A 19,397-nucleotide genomic window follows, 5' to 3' on the forward strand; every position below is an offset into this window, starting at 1 on the left:
TCAAAACACACAAAGAATATACCTTCATATTTTTGTTGTGCATACCTGAATTGACTAAATTGGCAATCTTTATAGTCCCATAAAATTACAACAAAAGTCAGAGAAGAATTATTTTTGTACAGTTTGAGCTCAAAGCAAGAACACATTTTAAAATTTATAAAAAACTTTTGTCAAAAAAGCTAGTTTTGTAGTGGAAATTTGTCAAATATTCGAAAGTCAGAACAACAAGACATCTCGCGACAGACTAAGCCTTGAGTGTTCCGACTGCTTTTTAAGGTTTATTCAGTAGTGTTAACTTCAAAAAATGGATAAAGTTTTCAAAACAAATGAGTTCAAACTAAACAGTTAAAAATATTTTGGAGATAGTTTTGAAAGACATCTCCTCACAGGCCATGTAAAGTGCAAAGTGATATATTGCAAAGAATTAAATACGCCAAATAGCATGCCTGACTTCGAGTTGAAAAAACTTGTTAGACGGATTAAACCTCCACTCAAGCGTGGAAGGCACGAAACATATCACGCGTTAACTGCCAGAATGGCAAAACTGGCAATCTAAAAATCTCCATGGTTTATGACAAAAAAATTACAGGTGCGTATTTTTTTGAACTCGATTGATTAAAAAAATTGCACCTCGTTGAGGACACAAAATTGTTTGGAGAAAAAATCTATCCCGAGCAAAAATAGTTCGTCATTTTTTTCCTAATGTCGAAACAAAAAGGGCTTCAGAAGCTTATAAGGAATGGAACAAATTATTTAACCAAAGAAATATCTGCAATTAAATGTTTAAACTTGATTCTCAGCCGTCGGTTGTGAAGTACAAATGTTGAAATCAGAACATCAATACCTTACCGAGTTCTTAATAAGACATTAAACTTATATACCCAATCAAAGTTGCTCAGAGGCTAGGTACTGTTTTTCTGGATGATCTGTACGACCTCTCTCCCGTTGTGACTTACCGTAGAATCTTCGCCGACCCAAATAATAATTTCGATAACTATTTTGGTGCAAAATATGCATTTCAAATAAGAAAGAACAATTTAATGGTTTTAGAAAAAATTTTGACATGCAATTGAACTTGCATGCATTTAGTTGCCAAGTTTTCGGCAAAAGTGTAGTTTAACGAAATTAGGGAGTTTAAGGAATGAAACAAATCATCAAAATCGGTTTGTTTCAATCGAATTTAGTCTGAATGAGAACCCACCCGGTTCCAGGTGTTCACTTTATGTTTCGACCATCTCGTCCAAAATTTGGTATGACTCAACAGTGTTTGGACAAAAATTGGCATATTTCGACCGTGCTCGACCCAAACAACATTAGTTTTGACCGTTATCGACCAAAAAAAATTGTGCTCGACTGTGCTAGATCCAAGTAAGATATGTGTCGACCGTGCTTGATCGAATTCGGGTATGTTTCAATTTTCAAGCAACAGGATTTATCCAAATTTAAATTTTATAATTTATTTGCTTTTCGGGTAACATATCATCATACTTTTTATCGGGATAAAATTATTAGAATTATTTGCAATTGAAATGATTTATAGAGCTGAACTATTTTCGAGCTGTTTTTTCCATCTTTTGAAACACTGCTTTGCAATTTCAGTCAAAAACATGAAAGAAATATGTTCATATTTACAAGAAGTTTTTTTAATGCTCTGAATTACCGCGGGAAAATCGGTATTTTTCGACCGTGATCGAGGTTCGACCGTGCTCGACCGTGCTCGACCGTGTTCGACCATGCTCGAGGTATGTTTCGACCGTGCTCGAGGTATGTTTCGACCGTGCTCGAGGTATGTTTCGACCGTGCTCGAGGTATGTTTTGACTCTTGCCAATGTGACCTTGCTCTGAACCAATTTATGCATATTTTGAAGATTTTTTTCAGAATGCTGAAAGCGTAATGCTACTATTATTTTTCGATCGAGCACTAATTCGAATTTGAAAGTCGAATCATAAAGTGAGCACCTTGATCCGGGTTCCGAAGCATGCTTTTTGCAAAAGTACAATCGAAAGATACCTTAAGAAAAATTAACTAGGTTTTTTTAAGTCTCTCTTCAGAGTCCTATGTCATGTCAACTGCTCCATACCTCCTTACTTTCTTCAAATACCTATGAAGTGCATAGAAACCATGCTAAAAAATTTTCAAGGCTAAAATGCTACGCACTAATAGAGTCACTAAATTGTTTACCGCTAATTTTTGCGAGTTCAGCTGAAAAACACACACTTTGTAATGAAACACAGGCGTTTGCGTGTGTAAAATCATGCCAAAAGAAATTGCAAAATTGCAGTTTAACGTAACATTACTGCAATTGAAATAATTAAGTTTTTAACAAGACTGCAAAGCTCTGAAAATTCCAACTCCCCCTTAATCCATATCAAATAAATTAAGGGAAAAGAAAATATTGAAAAACTATAATTTTTGGACAAAGTCAAAGATGAAGCGTAAAATTTTGGCCGGACGAATTCAATACGACTGATTAGCCAGCCTCAATTAAATTTGGAACAATTTTGTTGTGCGGGATAATTCATTAAGCATAAATAATTAGCATTACGCTTTCAGCATTCTGAAAAAAATCTTCAAAATATGCATAAATTGGTTCAGAGCAAGGTCACATTGGCAATTTTTAAACTCCCAGAAAGTTGCAAAAAACAATCGGAGGTAAAATATCTTCTTTTATCTGATTTCAAGGATTCGATAACTTCAATTCAGCAGCAGCTCATTTTAAAGCGTCAAATATGGTTCAAGTACTGTGACAATTATATGATGAAGCGAGTTCGTTAGCGAGTCAACCTTGAAGATTAGTCAGTCCACTTTTTCAAATCGAAGTCTTGCGTTTTGTGGACGCGGTAAATTTTCAGTTTGATGTTTTAAAATGCATGTTGTTGCCATATTGAACAAATCGTCTGTAAAAGTAGGGTTTTCTTCTCAGGAGGCTCAACTTTGAATACTGTAGTCTCGGGTGCTGCCTTGAATGTTGAACTTGATTTTTTGTACTTTCAAAATCTATTATGTATTACATCGTTTGTACGTAATTCTAAGGTTATTAAGAAGAAAAACTAACTCCTGGAAAAAGAATTGAATCTATATTTAGATTTGGTTATTGTGTAAATGTTGACCGCAATATTCAAAGAAAATGAATGAAAATAAAAATTTTCTTCAACTTTTATAGTCAATTTTTTTTTGACGACCTCAGTTAAGACCACCTCAAAACATTCGAAGTAGCTATGGCTTTCTGGCCTAAGTTTTTTCTACTAATTTTGAATATCTCGAAAAAAAATTGTCAAGAGTGGAATCAGACTGAAGCCTCTTTTTCAGTTTTGATTTGGATTCCAATAAAGTTATCACTCTCGGGAAAATTGGTCTAATGTTTTTCATTTTTAAGACCAAGCAACACCTATTTTGGTCAGAGCTCAACCGTTGACTTTATTGTTTCGACCATTGAAAATAAGGAGGAATTTTGTATTCGGAAGTGTTTTAGTTTTTTTCCGCGCAAAATCTGGCAACAAAAGTAATCAGAGAAATATATGGGTCGATGGACATATCAAATTGAAGCATTCTAAAGCAATCTCAGTTTGAGTTCAGTTTCGAGCGATTAAAGCGATCGACTAACATTCAATGTATAAACATTTAACTTTTAATTAGGCTTTTAGGCTAAGAAAGTTCTGCTTTTTGGAAAAAAAACTAGCGTCTGAAGCTTTATTTAGCGGTTTTTTGGCAATAAAGGTTTTCTCAAGATTTAAATTATTTTAAAAACAACTTCAGTAAAAGAGTTTTATGTTTTTATTTGTCAACCATTTTTTGTTTGTCATTCATGTTGTCAAATGTTGTCGAATATGCCTAATGCACTGACTTCATACGCGTTTTCATAGTTCTCTAATCACACTACTCACTAAAACGACACTAATATGGAGAAAAAATTGAAGTTTTTTTTAATGTGGTTGGAACCAGCTATCCTTATTTTAGTACGGTTTTAATTTGTGTAATATTATTTTGATTAATTTGATTAAATAAAAATAGTATTTTTTTTCATTTTTCTGTTCTTGATTTTTTTGTTCTTGATTTTATAAAATTGTGCTACCTAATTGGCTGTCATTGTTTAACTCAGATCCCAGTGAAATTTTCAGTGCTCATAAAAAATATGAAGAAGATTGTTCATATCACGGCAAAATCTGAATGCATTTTAATTACTATGGATTAGTTGAAATCAAAATAACTGAAAAAAAAATTTTAAACATGAAAAAGTTTCAAAACTTTTTAAAGTTTTTTTTTGAAAAATATCCCCCACACGCTATGTAAAGTACAAAGTGATGTACTTATAGCAAGTACACTTTGCATATAGCAAACGATTGTAAAGACCAAACAGTATGCCTCAATCCAATTTGGAACGATTTCTAAGACGGATCAAGTCTCCGCTTACACAATAATAGTACGAATTTTTAAACCCCAGTAACCATACAAAAAATGGTCACAAGTGAAGTAAAGTTTCAATATTTGAGCTCAAAGCAACAGTATCTTTCGAAAGATTTTTAAAAAGTTAGTTAAAAATAGAAATTTGTCTGAAGAAGAAAAAAAAGTCCGAGCACAAATATTCGAGAGTAGCTGTAACAATAAACGCGTTCAATTGAAATTGAATCAGTTTTGTTGAATGAGTTTTTTGATTTAGATTTTCTCGATTTGCAGTTAAATTGTGCAGGGACGGATCTGGGATTTTCTGGAAGGAGGCTGATTTTCAAAAAATTTTCGAAAATTTTGTCGCTTTTTTTAGGTCGACCAAATTGATTTTCCAATCTCTCCGTAAGCACTAAAAAGACCCTGTTTTGACCATTTTTTCTGCCACATGCTAAAATTTGGAAAACAGAGCAAAAAATAACATTCTTAGGCACTTTTTTGGAAAATATTGACAAAAAAATCGCGTTTTTTCGGCGCGCGCTCCCCCCTCAAACTTAAATTATATTGGCGCCTAGTGCGCCACTAGAACGCTTTTAAGTTCTGTCATCAATCATGGATATCTCAAAGTAACAAAAGGGGACCCTTTGGGTCGGCAGGGGGTCGAATCCCTGAGTAGGAGGCGTTGCCCCCCCCCCCCCCCCCCTAAATCTGAAATTGTATAAAAAATTTGAGTTTCAGAGAACTAAGAAATCATGACCATTTTTTCAAAATTTTTCTAGGCTCTCACAGTTACTCGAAACAAGAGTAAAATTGTTCAAATGCTGTATACATCAATGCGAAAACTTTTAGCAAGTGTTATGGCGCACAGAAAATACTTTTAAAAAAATTGGATTTTAAAAAAGTTTGGATTTAAAAAAATTTCCGGATTTATAAAAAAAACCTATTGAGGTTTTCCGGAGCAAAACTATTATGAGCTTCTGATATCATTGTTTTCATCGGTTTTCATACAGCATCAGCAGAAGTTTATGCTAAGCAACTTTTTCCAGCGCTGACAAATTTCCAAATTTCCTAGTCCAAACTGTTTGTGTTCTAAATCAATGATGAACTAGTGAATTTTAAAAAACGATTTGATTTTCTGTTTTAACGAGCTTATTCTGTCAAATTTTGTTTAATTTGTTTAATTTAAATTTGTCTTATTAGCTTGTTAATCAAAATTTAACTGATTAATCAGCTTTCGGTGGAGAAGCACGCAACCACCGCCCGTCGGTTTTGATACCATATGTTTTTTTGTGGATTATTTGAGCTGAAAATGATTGAATGAAGCTCAGCCATGTAAGCGATAAACAATATGCGTTTTTGTGATTGTTACCCATCCATAAAAAACAAACATCCCTAATTTAGACACCAAAGTACAGGCTGCTCAAACTGTTTACAACTGTTTTAAATGTCTTTTTTGGAAAAGCAGGTGAAAAGATGAGCTCGTTTGATGTTTTCAGAGACTTCTTGTTTTTCCATTATCCATAAAATGCTGCTTATTTTGTATTTGAAGAGAACTGGTCCTTAAGATACATCTGAAAAAATTTCCAGCCATCGCAACACGGCAAAACAAGTCAGCAATTTCTGAATGTTTTAAAACAAACATCGAATATTGTATCTGATCGAAATTCTGTAGCCCCTTTCGTTACAACGTCCCCATATTCTATTTAGAGACATAAAAGGCAGCCGCACTGAGTCTCATTTTGTTACCGTCATGGTTGAAAGCACCAGCAGAGTTCCATTAAAATGATTAACTAAGAGCGTTTTTTTCTCGGCTTATTCATATCTGATCTGACTTATTGTTGTGGCCATAATGACGACTGTGGTTTTGGACTCGGGTGTGTTTGACAGGTACGAAAAGATGCGACAACAGCAACATGGGGAAGCGACGCCCACCATCATTCAGACCAGTCGGTAAGTTTTATCGCATTTAAGAACATGTGACTCGTCGATTTTAACTTGTCGTTTCTTCTTAATCTGCATGGGTCATCCGTACAAAATGTAGGAAATATCACTTAAAAGTAGACCCCGAAACATATGTTTTCACTTATTAGTCTTTTCATATTTTTGTGACTTGGTATAATGATAGAAGGATTACAACAGCTTACAACAGCTCAACTAACAACATAGGTCACCATTTAACAGAACAAAAAGTTTGCTCGCAGGTGTCTTTGGCTTAAAATCGTGTTTGTGCTAACAATCGTTGTCAATTTAGAATCAAATTCGAGTTGGAAAATCTCATTCATGAAATTCTTTCAACTCGTCTTCTGTTCAAAAATTAGCCTTCGTCTCTTTGGCCTCGGTGTCGGTATGAGATTAGACCCAGAACTTTTCTTGAGTCCCAGAGTTTTCAGGTTGCCGTGGGGCAGAGAAAGGAGTTATGCTGGACTGATGAGTGTGAACTTGCCGAGAGATCATCGGCCCAAAACAGAGCCCCCTGAGAGAGTGGAAAAGGGACACAAGCACTTCGGATCAGGGGTCAACCCATTTCCTCCGTCAGTATAGTCACTGCCTACATATTACTACAATTTCACCTTCACTGTGACCTTTGCAAAAAAAGAAAAGGCATAAAAAGAAATTTCTAGACGCAAAAAAAGGATTTGAGCTGCAAAAAGTTAGCTACGCTCAACAATAACAATCATAGTCTGGAATGTGGAGGAAATAAGAGAAACGGACTATCCTCGGACAGGCTGGATAGCCTTCGATAGCAATCGCAGAAACCGCTATTGTTATTATGATTTGCCTTATTTATCGCATATAAAATCACTATTTCCACTATTTTTCCGGCTATCCTTCTAGAAACAAGGATAGCCGGTTACTGTGCAGCTAGCACAGAATGTTCCGACCACAGAATGTTACGACAAAAAATGTGTTTCTAATTAGTATCGTTTTTTTTGCGTGGGGATCTAAACGAAAATTTAGACATATTCGACAGTCATACTAAAATAGGCAAACTGGAAACAGTTTTTGTAGATCGTTAAAAAATCAAAAAAGAGGTCGAAAATTTTTTAGAAGTTTTTTGCTGAATTTGTTGAAATTTTGCTGCTTTCGATTGCCGACATTTTGCGAGTTTTTGAAACTTTGCCGTTTTTGATTCCCGACATTTTGCTTTAAAAATCCAAAAATATGTTTTATTGGCTAAAAACTCACTTTTCTCGGCTTAATTAAGCATAAATAAGCTACTTTAAGTCTGCTCGTTCGCCTGTATTTGCTCGAAATTAAACTACCAGATCAAAAATTTCAAAGCGATTTTTCTCGTCACTGAGAAAAAATGATTGATTTTTTTTTAATGTCGTTTGAATCACGACTGAAAGGGCTTTAATATGATATATCACTCGACACTGTCCGATGACTATTTGTGGTAGCTGATTTTGCGTGGAAAACAAAAAAAGAAATTGAAAAAAAAAGAAAGTAAAACACCCGAATACAAAGTTACTCCCCATTTTCAATGGTCGGAACAAAAAGGGAAAGATGGCTGGGCTTGATGAAAATAATTGAGTCGGATTATGTTCATATAACTTGTAAGTGGTTTAATTTTTAAAATAAGTGGTAAGAATTTGTTGCTATGACCTGTCTTGTTTCTTTTCAGAGGGTACCCCTTGGAACAGAACTACAAGAATGCACCTCATATCCTTAGCAGTGTCAGGGCACACGATGAACTGTAAGTGGAAAAGGATCAAACAATCAATTTGGATTTTTAACGTGCAGACCACTTGTATCTGATTTGCGAAGGAGCAGAAGAAACATTGATGTCAAATTACGTTTTTGCACCAAATTGAACATTTGGATTCGCTTTGCTTTTTTTTCGTCATCAACCCTAGAACATTTATAAGCGACTTTGATTCCAATAATATATAGCTTTTTTCAGCGAGGAGCGCGCCAAAAAAATCGTACCAAAATTGTGCATTCAGGGATTTGCTGACTCAATTTGCTAACATTTGACTGCGAGGCATGTGAATTGAAACGATTGCTCGAGCAGCAATGACTAACAAACTTTTCTAGCCAACATTTATTTTTTTTTGATTTTGACGGATTGGCATATATGCTCTACTGAATGCATGGCTACTATATGCAGGGGCAGATTTAGGGGGGGCGGGGGTTGGACGCTCTTCTCTCAGGGATTCGACACCCTGCCGACCCAAAGGGTTCCCTCTTTGGTACTTTTTAAGAAACCCATTTTACGACCGACTGACCCTAAATTTTTCTAAAGGCGCCTTTGGCGCCAATACATACTAATTTTGAGAGGGGAGCGCGCGCCGAAAAAACGCGATTTTTTGGTCAAAATTTTCCAAAAAGTGCTTAAAAACGTGCTTTTTTTTGGACTGTTTTTTCAAAATTTTGCCTGCGGCGCAGAAATTTTGGCCAAAACAGTGACTAAACCGTGCTTAGGGAGAGCTCGAAAGATCAGTTCGGTTGACCTACAAAAAAAGGTAGACAACATTTTCAAAATTTTTTTGAAAAACCACCACCCTAGAAAATCCTAGATCCGCCCCTGACTATATGCCTAGCTTGTTTATATGCTTTACTATATGCTCTACGCAAAAACGTGGATCAATCATCCTTTTTTTTCTCAAAAATTAGACAACTCAGAGTTGAATTGAAAAGAATCGTTGATTTGAAAAGTAATGAAAAAACCTGAAGATCAGTGAGTCGGTTTGAGTGTCTTCTCAAGGGGACGAATTAGCCTATTTTTTGTCCAAAATTATGGAATGAGTGAATTGTGAATGAGCAAAATGTTCTCAAGTTTGAGCTCCATTGGTTGGACATTTTTCCGTGACAACTCGGGGCCAATCGCATCGCAGCTTTTTAACGAAGATAAATGTTGCTGAAAATGTCGACCCCATAGGGGGGGGGGGGGCTAGAGTCCCCTTTTCTCAAGGATTCCACCCTCTGTCGACCTAAAGGGTCCCCTTTTGTACTTTTTTGGGAAATAAACTTTTGGCTGACGGACCCAAAAAATTTTCCTTTGACGCCAATATATACTCATTTTGGGCAGGAAGCACGCGCCAAAGAAAGAAAATTTTTTGTCGAAACAATTCAAAAAATGCCTTATCGACCCGGATATTATTCGACCGAGCGGCCTGAAAAAACTGTTTGGTCGAGCCTGAAAATTTTTGATGCCGCGGGCGTTTAAAAAAACAGCAGACCAAAAACTACGTTCCCGGGTTGACCAAAAATGCTTATCATATAATTTTCATACATGATACTACAAGATAAGCATTTTTTCATTTATGGAAACTGTAGGATAAGCATTTTTTCTTAACCAAAAAGTTGATTTTTTAAAAATTTCATTTCTTAAAATTTTTAGGATGAGTCGTGACCGAACACAAGTGACTAAACCCATGGTTTACTCAAAACTAAAACCACCAAAGGGTTGATCGTCTGGCATTTGCAATGCATTGAAAACGGCATAAATTGTGTAACAGCTCTTTCCACAAATCATAAACTGAAAGCATCAAATTTTAAGTTTCGGCAAAATTTTGTAAAGATGATTATTTTCAAAATTAGAATTTTCGAATTATCAGACATTGATCAAGGTATATATTAACATGCCATACAAAAGAAGTAGGAGTTTTTTGCCTGTTTGAAAAAAATTATCCAGAGAAACGAAAAAAAATCCAATTTTTGTGTATCCAGGACTACGTTATGCAGACAAAAAATAAAATTTATATGCAAAAATGTTCTTGGGAAATAATTTTTTGAGTACAAACTTCGATTTGCGGTTAAAGAAAAACAAAAAAATGTTGGGGCAATTTTAATTTTACTTGGAAAAATTTTTGTCGTCGCCATCAAAAAAACGCCAATCATACCATTTTCATATATGGAAATTGTATGATAACCGTTTTGTCCAAAAAAAACATAGTTTTTTTTTCATCACCAGACTGTTTTATATGGTTCAAATGGCCGCAGAAACTAGTTCGTATTTTTTTCAATGATTTTTTGAAATTGTATAAAAGTTGTATGATTAGTATTTTTCCATACGTTTGATGTATGGAATTGTATGATAAGCATTTTCGGAGTATGGAATTGTAAGATAAGCATTTTCGCTTTATGGAGGTCAACCCGGGTTATTAGGATCTGCCTTTTTTTCTTCCCCCGCCTCCCCCACCCTCAAATTCTTACATTAAACAATAAAAGGCATATTATTTAGGACAGAGCCTAAGCATTTTCTTAAAACTGTTTTGACTAAAAGTTTTCTCTATTTGGTGCGTACTCCCCAATCAAAATTAGTATATAAATTGGCACCCAAGGTGCCTGGAGAACAAATTCTAGGGTCATTCAGCCAGGGTGGGATCTAGGAACTTCTCGAGGGGGCCGGTTTTTTTTAGGTCCACCAAAATGATTTTTCAACTCTCTCAAAGCATTAAAAAGTCCCGATTTCGGCCAAATTTTCTGCCCCGCAGACAAAATTTTGAAAAAATGGCGTTTTTTAGCACTTTTTGGAAAATTTTGACCAAAAACTTGAATTTTTTGTTGCATCCCCGAGGAGAGGGAAGTGCGTGGCCTCCCCTTCCCCAGCCTCTACATCCGATACTGTTTATATTAAAATATCTATGTAATTAAAATTGTGAAAACTCGTTTTTCCCCTTTTTAGTAAGTTCTCTTTTCGTTTTGGACTAAATTGGTATTCAGTTATAGAAATAGTTTTAAAATGTAGTGGTTTTAAATTGCTAAGGCAACAAACTAGGAAGTGACTTTGTATGGTGTTAAGTTGTTTAGAGTTAAAGAGGTGGGAACCCTTTTCCACTCTCCGCCCCAACCTCTCCAACTATTTCATTTCAAGGTTCAAGTCTTGCAATAAATTTTTGCGAGAGTGAACAGACTACCTATCGAGAATAGATTTGCTCTCCATACTTTACATCGTAATTACATGCATTCATAGCCACAAAAACAAGTGTGAGAAAGTAGAAAAAACCAGGTTTTTCATGCTTGCAATGTTCTATAAGTGCGTTTCTTTTTCAGAGTTCCTCGGCCAGAGAGAGTAGATCTCAGGTTAGTGGCAAATTGGTGAAATTGTTAGGACAACCAACAAAGTTGTTTTTTTTTCCATCCTGACGATTAACTTCAAGTTGATACTAACAAAGCTCGCCCAAAACTGTCCTAAATACTTTAGTTGATATACTGAAGCTCATAAAGCTCTAATTGTTCCTATTTTTGTTGTTTTAATGCACGTGTTAATATTTCAAATTGAGTGGATACCTTTTAATCATAATTAGATTTCGTTATCATAATACTCTTATCATAATATCATACCGTATTTAAAAACACTACCAAAGAGTACCTCTTCTCTGCTCTTAGCTTGGCTGATTTAAGTGGTTCTGTTATAACTTACTTGGCGTGTGGGCTCTTTTTCCTTCCCCCCCCCCCCACCTCACTCAAACATGAATTTTAGGGTCTAACGAGTAGTTTTACGAGGTTAATTATGAAGACCAAATATGTTTGTCATGGCCTAATGAATCAGCATGTCAATTTTCATGACAATCGGACAAAGTAATTAGTAATTTCAAATATAAAAATTAGCAGGTGGGGGGAAAAGGAAAAAGAGCCGGCGTGTGTTTGCGTGTCTGTGAGGGTGATTGATGAGTAAGAATAAGCACGTGAAGCCTGACTTGGGCAGGGGCAAGATGCGGTTCGATTTCCACACTGTCGTGCCCAGATGGGTGACTAAACTGCACAAGTGCCTCCCGTTAGTCAGCACACCACGTCACCCGACCACCTCAGGGAACACGACAAAATTCACCTTCCAAGTTTTCTTGAAATTTGTCAAAAACGAGCCGGCCTTTTTAACCGACAAACTTTGCTTGGTTGGGGCGTGCATCAAATTAGCGCACGGATTTTAGGCTATTTTCCACTTGCCGCCCCATTGTAAAATTACAACATAAGATTGTTTATAGTTGTTCATACGGCAATCTGCATGCAAGAGTTGTTGTAAAAAATTTCTTCACTTGTAGTAGTTGTAGTAGTATTAGGGATTTTCGCTGACACTTTTTTTTGCAGTTTAGCTCATCAAAAAATATTATAAAAATGCTTTTATGGCTCGAATTTCAAAAAAAAATGAGGGGGGCTGGGAAAAAGCGCAATTGAACAATGTGAAAACACTCACTGCTTGACGGGAAAAAACAAAGTGCCGATAAACTGTTCTATGTAATACTTTCAAAAAATACGCTTCGTTGAGACTTCTTGCTTGACTAATGTTTCAAATAAATGGTTGAGGGGAAAAGTTAGCCACCATTTTTCTCGACAGTCAAATACAATCCGCGAACAATGGATAAAATTGAGAGGATTCTTTTGCGAGCAGGTCTTAATGGTAAGCCAAGGAGTGAAGAAACTGAGCATTGGGTAAAATGGTGCTGTCTATTGCTAACTGTTCCTTGTTTTGCTAATGTAGAGGCCACGTGATCAAGGAATCGTTCCCAGCTGACCACCCCTACGCCAGCCACATATCCCGCGCATCTGTGCTTCCAAGCTTCGACAATCCCAGTGACCCACAGAAGGAGAGCCAGTGGCCATCTGACCCCCCGCCGACAGTGGTGGTGAAGAAGACGTATGGGAGTGACAGGAGACATGAGTTGGTGCAGGACCAGATGCCGAGTGAGAGGAAGACGAAGCCGTGGACCACCAACTACCACAACTACTACCAGGTAGTGCGATATTCTAGTGCCCCAGTGCACTGCACGTGCCATCTCCTCTTTCTAGCTCTCCTTCTTTTTTCATCCCTTCTTTTCCAGCACCTCCACCTGCTAAATTTTGCGGCTCTTTTCCACTCACAACACCCCCCCCCCCCCCCCCACACACACACACATTACAACACTTCTTATTAATAGTTGTTCTTGTACGTGATATTTTGGCTGAATGCGCGGTGTTAAAATGGCAATGATGTAGTGATGTAGACTATGAAAAATTAATGTGTATACTAAGCAACGTTGGATCTTTTCCAGTCCCCCTTTTATAAAACCGAGTTTTTTTTTGCTTGTTTTAAGTGTTATTACGGCTAAATGCGTGATGTTACGCTGTAAAGTATGAAGAACAAATCTGTTCACAGTTGTTGGTTTGTTCACCGCACCAAATTTCATTGCATTATGACAACGTTAAATAAGCTTCTCAAATTTGAATTTGAAAGGGGGGGAACTGGAAAAGAGCCGCAACGTTGAAAGGGTTTTTTAAAATTGAATTTCAAATGTGGTGGAGGGCCAAAATGAAATACTTTTGCAAGTGAAGTTTTTGTTTCACACGCATTTGGCAAAAAGCGCATTTTAGCAAAATCGCACTATAGTTTTATTAGTCCATTTTCCCTCCATCACTGCCGAATTGTCAAATTGGCAATTTTGGCTCATTTCCATTTCACAACCCCTTGTAAAATTACAGTATCAAGTTTTTAAAAATAAGTCATACGGTAATTTTAGTGAAATTATTTTTGTCAAAATCTATTCGCTTCACGTTTTATTGCAGCTCAGAACATCAAAAACTCTGTAAAATTGATTTTCGTATTCGCAGTGCGTAAAAAAACGAAGGGGGTACAACCTGGTAGGTCTCTTTTCCAGTTTCCCCACCCCCTAGTAAAATTTAAAAATAAAGCTGTTCAAAAATGGTTCACATAGTTTTTTACATGTAATAAATTTTGTAGAAATTTGTTTGCCTGTTCACGCTAGCCATCGAATATCGGGTGTTAGTTTTTGTTTCCACGTAAAACCAGGTACCATAAACATGCATCGGAAGGGTCGAGTGATAAATCAAAGTAAAGCCATTTCAGTAGTAATTCGAACGAAACTAAAAATATCAAAAAATTGTTCCAGTGAAGAGAAGTTTTTTAATTCTTAAGTTTTAGTTCCATTTCGAGTTTTGGAGTTTTCATTCAGCGCTTCCCTCGCAATAAAGGAGAATTTTTGCGCTAAAATTGAATTTTTTTAATGAGTTTTTGAATCTTATTCATTTTTTGAAGAAAAATGTCGGTTAAGCCTAATTCTTCAACTTTCAACCCTTTTGAATAGTGCTTTAATCACACCATGTACTAAATATGACACTACTTCGTAGAAAAAAAGAAGAAACATTTGCGAGCAATTTTCATGAATTCCGCAATTTGAATGTATCAGAGTTGTTCATCTTCGTTGCATGTTTTTGTTAAAATTTTATTCGACGATTTTTATTTTGAATGGTTTTTAAGCATTCTCGTTGCAGTAAAAATGAACAGGAGAAGCGCCTGTCTATTGCGTCAAAATATCACGAGTTTATTACGAGGAGTGTTTGTTACGAGGATCAACTTTAATTGTAATGAGTGGTTTTACATGGTTTGGTACCCAACCAAATAAGTTTGTCATGGTCGAATTAGTCCGCATGACAGTTTCAAAAATGATTGGCTCTTATAAACAAAAATTTTACTTGTACAATTTTGCAGGAGGGGGTAAAAGGAGAAAAATTTATGCCTTAATAATTGCGTGCAAGATCGATTTGCGAAAAAAGCTTTTTTCCACTACCCATCAACACACACTTCAATCCTTTTGTTCTTCATACATTACCAGAAAAATTCAAAAGTTAAGCCATTAAACATGCATACATTTTAGGAAAATGCAAAATTTGTAAGGTGGGGGGAATATAAAAACAGCTTAGAAGCTTTGCAATGCGTAGCCCTTTTTCTTATCATACCAGGTACAAAAAGTACACTGTGATGAGTTTAGCGTTGAGTAACGTATTAACAAGAATAATTGTATCAAGGCACAGCGCCGAGTGTTTTGACTGGCTCTTAAGATCTTAGGGACAAATCATCATTTCAAGTAATTGTAAAATTACTACAACTTCAAAAAAAAATTCAAAAATCTTCTTTCAGATTTTTTAAAAAACACTCCCGCACGCGCTGTGTGAAATGAAAAGTGATGTGATTAGTCTCTAGCTATGTACTAAAAGCTACAAAAAGCTAGCTTCGAATCCAGATGGAACAATTTCTGAGCCAGATTTAAACGCCGTTCACACGTTAACAGAAAGAAATACATTGCGCGGTAATTGTTGTTCAGACTTTCGTAACGAAAGTAATGGAACATTTGTGCTCGTGGTCGTTTTTTTCCTTCAGACAAATTTTGACTTTTTAATTTTTAAAAAGCCATTTTGACAAAACTTTTTCTTATCAATCGAAAACTGTTGTTGTCTTGAGCTTAAATTTGAAAAAATATTTCATCTGTGATCATTTTTTGTAAAGTTATGGGGGTTTAAAGATTGCCATTTTGGCCATTTTGGGACAATTAACGAGCGATATATTTCGCTCTATTAACACGTAAGCGAGATTTAATCCGTCTTAGAAATCGTTCTATATTCGTTCAAGGAAGCTTATATTTCATAATTGTTTTGTTAATAGGAGCAAAATTTATCATTTTGTACTTAATATGGCGTGTGGGGGATGTTTTCACAAAAAAATCTCATATTATAAAAAAAATTAATTTTATTTTATTACATTTAAACTTTCATGTTAGTAGTATAGATATACGACACTGGGATCGGGGGGGGGGGGGGGTGATCCCTACAGGGATCATTGGGTATAGATTATACCTAATGATCCCTATGTAAATATTTATACCTAATGATCCCTATGTAAAATATTTATACCTAATGATCCCTATGTTAATATTTATACCTAATGATCCCTATGTAAAATATTTATACCTAATGATCCCTATGTTAATATTTATACCTAATGATCCCTATGTAAAATATTTATCCCTAATGATCCCTATGTAAAATATTTATACCTAATGATCCCAATGTATAATTTTTATACTTATTGATCCCTATGTAAAACTTCGGTAAATTATTGAGTATTCCCACTGAACGTTGTGGAAACGGGAATAGAATTAAGTTTTGGTCGGTGCATATTTTCCCTTCTAAAGTTTGGGGGTATTGGCTTGTTTACGTGTAAAAGGACGTTATATACCTATTATATGTAATAGGAAAGCACCAGATTTTGACAGCGTAGCTTAACTGTTGGCTGCGGTGAACGGTTTCCTTCAAAAATGCATGTTTTATTGCTGAATCTCAAAGAAAGGAAAATTCGTCAATTGCGGCGGCCGCCACCTCTACTTAGGTAAAAGCTAATGATCAATTTGACCGAAATAAGAATGAAAAGTTTCTTTAAGCCAAATGAAAGTAAAAAACAAAGAAAAATTTTGCAACACTGAAAACTCTAAAATAATGAAATTGGCTTGAAAATTTCGACATTTCCATTTTCCGTGTCTACAGAAGACTGAAAAATAAACGTCTGAAATCTATGACAAAAGCTTTGATTTTATAGAAAGGTTGAAAGAGCTAATAAGTTGTAGTGGGTTAAGATCTTGAAAAACGAGAACACTGATGAAAGCCAAAAGTGCCCAGAAATATTATCAAAACTTGTACCTAACTTGTTACTATAAAATTGAAGTGGAACAAAATTTCTTGGGGTCCGAGTAGAGGAAAACGCATGGCGCTCGACTCTCAGCCGAAAGGCAGCGTTTCGAAACCCGTCCGGAAATTGTACTGAAAGGAGGCAACAGTAGCTGGTATGGTGATATCCCCCCATAGATCGATTTTGTACTTTTTTTCTCACTTTGATAAAAAGCTTAATTTCTCGAATTACTGCTATTCAGTTAACAATTGGGTAAAATTTCAATTACTAAAAGAATGTATTGTTCAAAATTGAATTGTAAAATGTATATATCAACCATATTAAATGGTTAGTTAATGGGTAAGCATGTGAGTTAGGAAACGTTTCAAAACATGATCAGTTATATAAACAAAATCAGAAACATCACCATTAAAGTTTTTATCAAAAATCAAATGTGCAATATAAATACAAAAAGAACCGCACATGGTAGAGTTTGAGTCTTGCATGGGAAAGTTTGTCATCAATTCAGTCACTTGATGAAAATTCTCGTTCAATCGTTTATACAGATTGGTGTACTGCCAGAGAGGAAGACCGAGAGGATCAGCGAAGTATAAAACATTTCTTCTGTTGCATATCACAATCCAATGTGTCCCCGGAGAATCTGATTTTGAAGTGTTCACAATCATAAAGATGTTGTTTGGGATGTGAGGTGGAAAATTGTCGGCTGCAAATACTCCAAAAAACTTATATTTCAGATGTTTACAATTCTGAATGAGGTCCTGCAACTGGATTTCATCCATTTTCAGACTGTCGAAATGGGAAGGACGTTCTTTGTAACTTTGCGGTCGGAGGTAATAAATACATTGGATGAGCGTATATCCCAAACAAAAATTTCCAGGTTTGCTGTCAAAGCGTTTGAGAATTGAAGATCGAGTGAAACTGAGCAGTTAGTAAGTTCTGGATGCAAGAAGTCATGAGCTGCCTGCTGTGTGCTAGTGAGATCAAAACACATAATAAAGTGCTGTTGGTAGTTATCCAGAGTGATTCCCAGCCCGCAGTGCAACAAACCCAGCGCTGATAGTGTGTTGAAAAAGAGACGTTTATGATCTTGTGTACTGATTAGTGTACTTGCTATTGGTAAACCATTTCGTCTCAAAGTAACTTGCTCCAGTCCAAATTTTTGATAATGAAAAGGATTCGTTCGGTTTGTTCCTAGAAATGAATTATTTGTGTTCAATGCTATGATAATTTGTCTCACCGGTTCACGAGCAAAATTATCTTCCTGTTGCCAGCTGCGCTGACCAGCTGTTGCAAGAAATGTTTTTGTAATTTCTTCTTGATATGGGTAGTTCGCAGGAGTTTTGAGCAAAGTTGATTCAATGGCAGAGAGCACATGGTCGGTCACAGTCATTTTTCTAACATATAGGTTCGCTTCGAGTATTTGCAGCTTGTAATGCTTGGCAGCATCTTCCGATATAATGAGAAAGTCTTCATGAAAACGTCTGTAGGAAAGTCTGAGAGTAACACCGCTCAACAAATGCTTGTCACATGTGAAAAAATCAACTCCAGCGGGTCCATAGAACCAAATTTCCCTCGATTCACGGACCAGTTCTCGTTGAGATGTGAAATCAGCTGCATCTATTGCAGCGGGATTGTTTTCAAAACGATATCCCTGACACTTAAGCCATGAGTCCTTGGCTCCGTTGCTGTTAGAAAATTCTGTTCCAATAAAGCTTTTATGCGCAAAATTACTATTGGCATTTGAGATTTTGAGTCCATTAGCAGAGAGGGTACAGTCAGAGAAAAGGGAATACAGGGAGTTGTTTACGAGGAACGGTGAATCAGACACAGTAGGATCAGTGTTGTCGTATCGCAGATCAGCTCCACTTGATTGCGTTACTTTGCATCGTATTTCCAAATAAATTTTTTGCAGGTCAACAAAATTATTACGGTCACCGGTGATTTCAAATTCAAGCATTGGTCCATTAGGTGAATAGACAGGTCCAATTTTTTGATCAAAAGCGTTTTCAAAAGTAATCAAAAGAGGTTGTTTTTCAAACAAATCCAGTGAGCTATGGGTAGCTTCATTGGGTAACAAATTAGCGATCATTTTTTATGTTTGAGAAAAAATCTGCTCGACTTCTCACTGGTCTGGTTTTTCTTCGAATGGTTGTTTTTCTTTTTCGAGCCCCTACTGACCTTCTTCTTCGTAATCCATTCATTGGTGTCTTTCGACGACGTCGTCTACCACCACCGAGTTGTTTTCTTGCAGTTTTTGTGACAGTGTTTTTCAATGCTTGTTTAGGAGACTTCTTTTTCATAGCGACATCAATTAGTTCTGGCGCTGCACTCATCAAAAGTTCTCTGCCCAGTTTTTTCGCAGCCGGTAGAATAACCCGTCGTGCAAACGGTATAGCAACATGACCAATACCAGCAGCCAAAGCGCCAAATCCACTGCCGCGTTGTCGGTAGTGTCCAGAGAAATGAGGAAGTGAAGCTTGCTTTGCATAATTTTGTTCCATTGGTTTTCAATCAAAGCGCTTGAATTTTACAGTCAACACAACTTTACCAGTTCCTGCAAAGGGCACTAGTCTTCCAGTTTCTGTGCACAACTGTACCGATATTGATTGTACA

General features: G+C 36.2%; 2 protein-coding genes across 2 annotated transcripts in view; one reads left to right on the top strand and one right to left on the bottom strand.

Moving 5' to 3' along the window:
* Positions 1-19,397, bottom strand: part of LOC134846715 (uncharacterized) — a 413,719-nt gene that overhangs the window by 213,830 nt on the left and 180,492 nt on the right. The gene's annotated exons all lie outside the window — the stretch shown is intronic.
* The window catches only part of LOC134845771 (uncharacterized), a 52,308-nt gene that overhangs the window by 2,346 nt on the left and 30,565 nt on the right, over positions 1-19,397 (top strand). The window contains exons 2-6 of the mRNA XM_063862840.1: positions 6,272-6,334; positions 6,775-6,915; positions 8,010-8,081; positions 11,384-11,413; positions 12,810-13,062. Coding sequence (XP_063718910.1) covers positions 6,272-6,334; positions 6,775-6,915; positions 8,010-8,081; positions 11,384-11,413; positions 12,810-13,062 — 559 coding nt within the window. The remainder of the gene's footprint in view (positions 1-6,271; positions 6,335-6,774; positions 6,916-8,009; positions 8,082-11,383; positions 11,414-12,809; positions 13,063-19,397) is intronic.

The sequence above is a fragment of the Symsagittifera roscoffensis genome, chromosome 5, assembly GCF_963678635.1.
Source record: "Symsagittifera roscoffensis chromosome 5, txSymRosc1.1, whole genome shotgun sequence".
Lineage (NCBI taxonomy): Eukaryota > Metazoa > Xenacoelomorpha > Acoela > Convolutidae > Symsagittifera > Symsagittifera roscoffensis.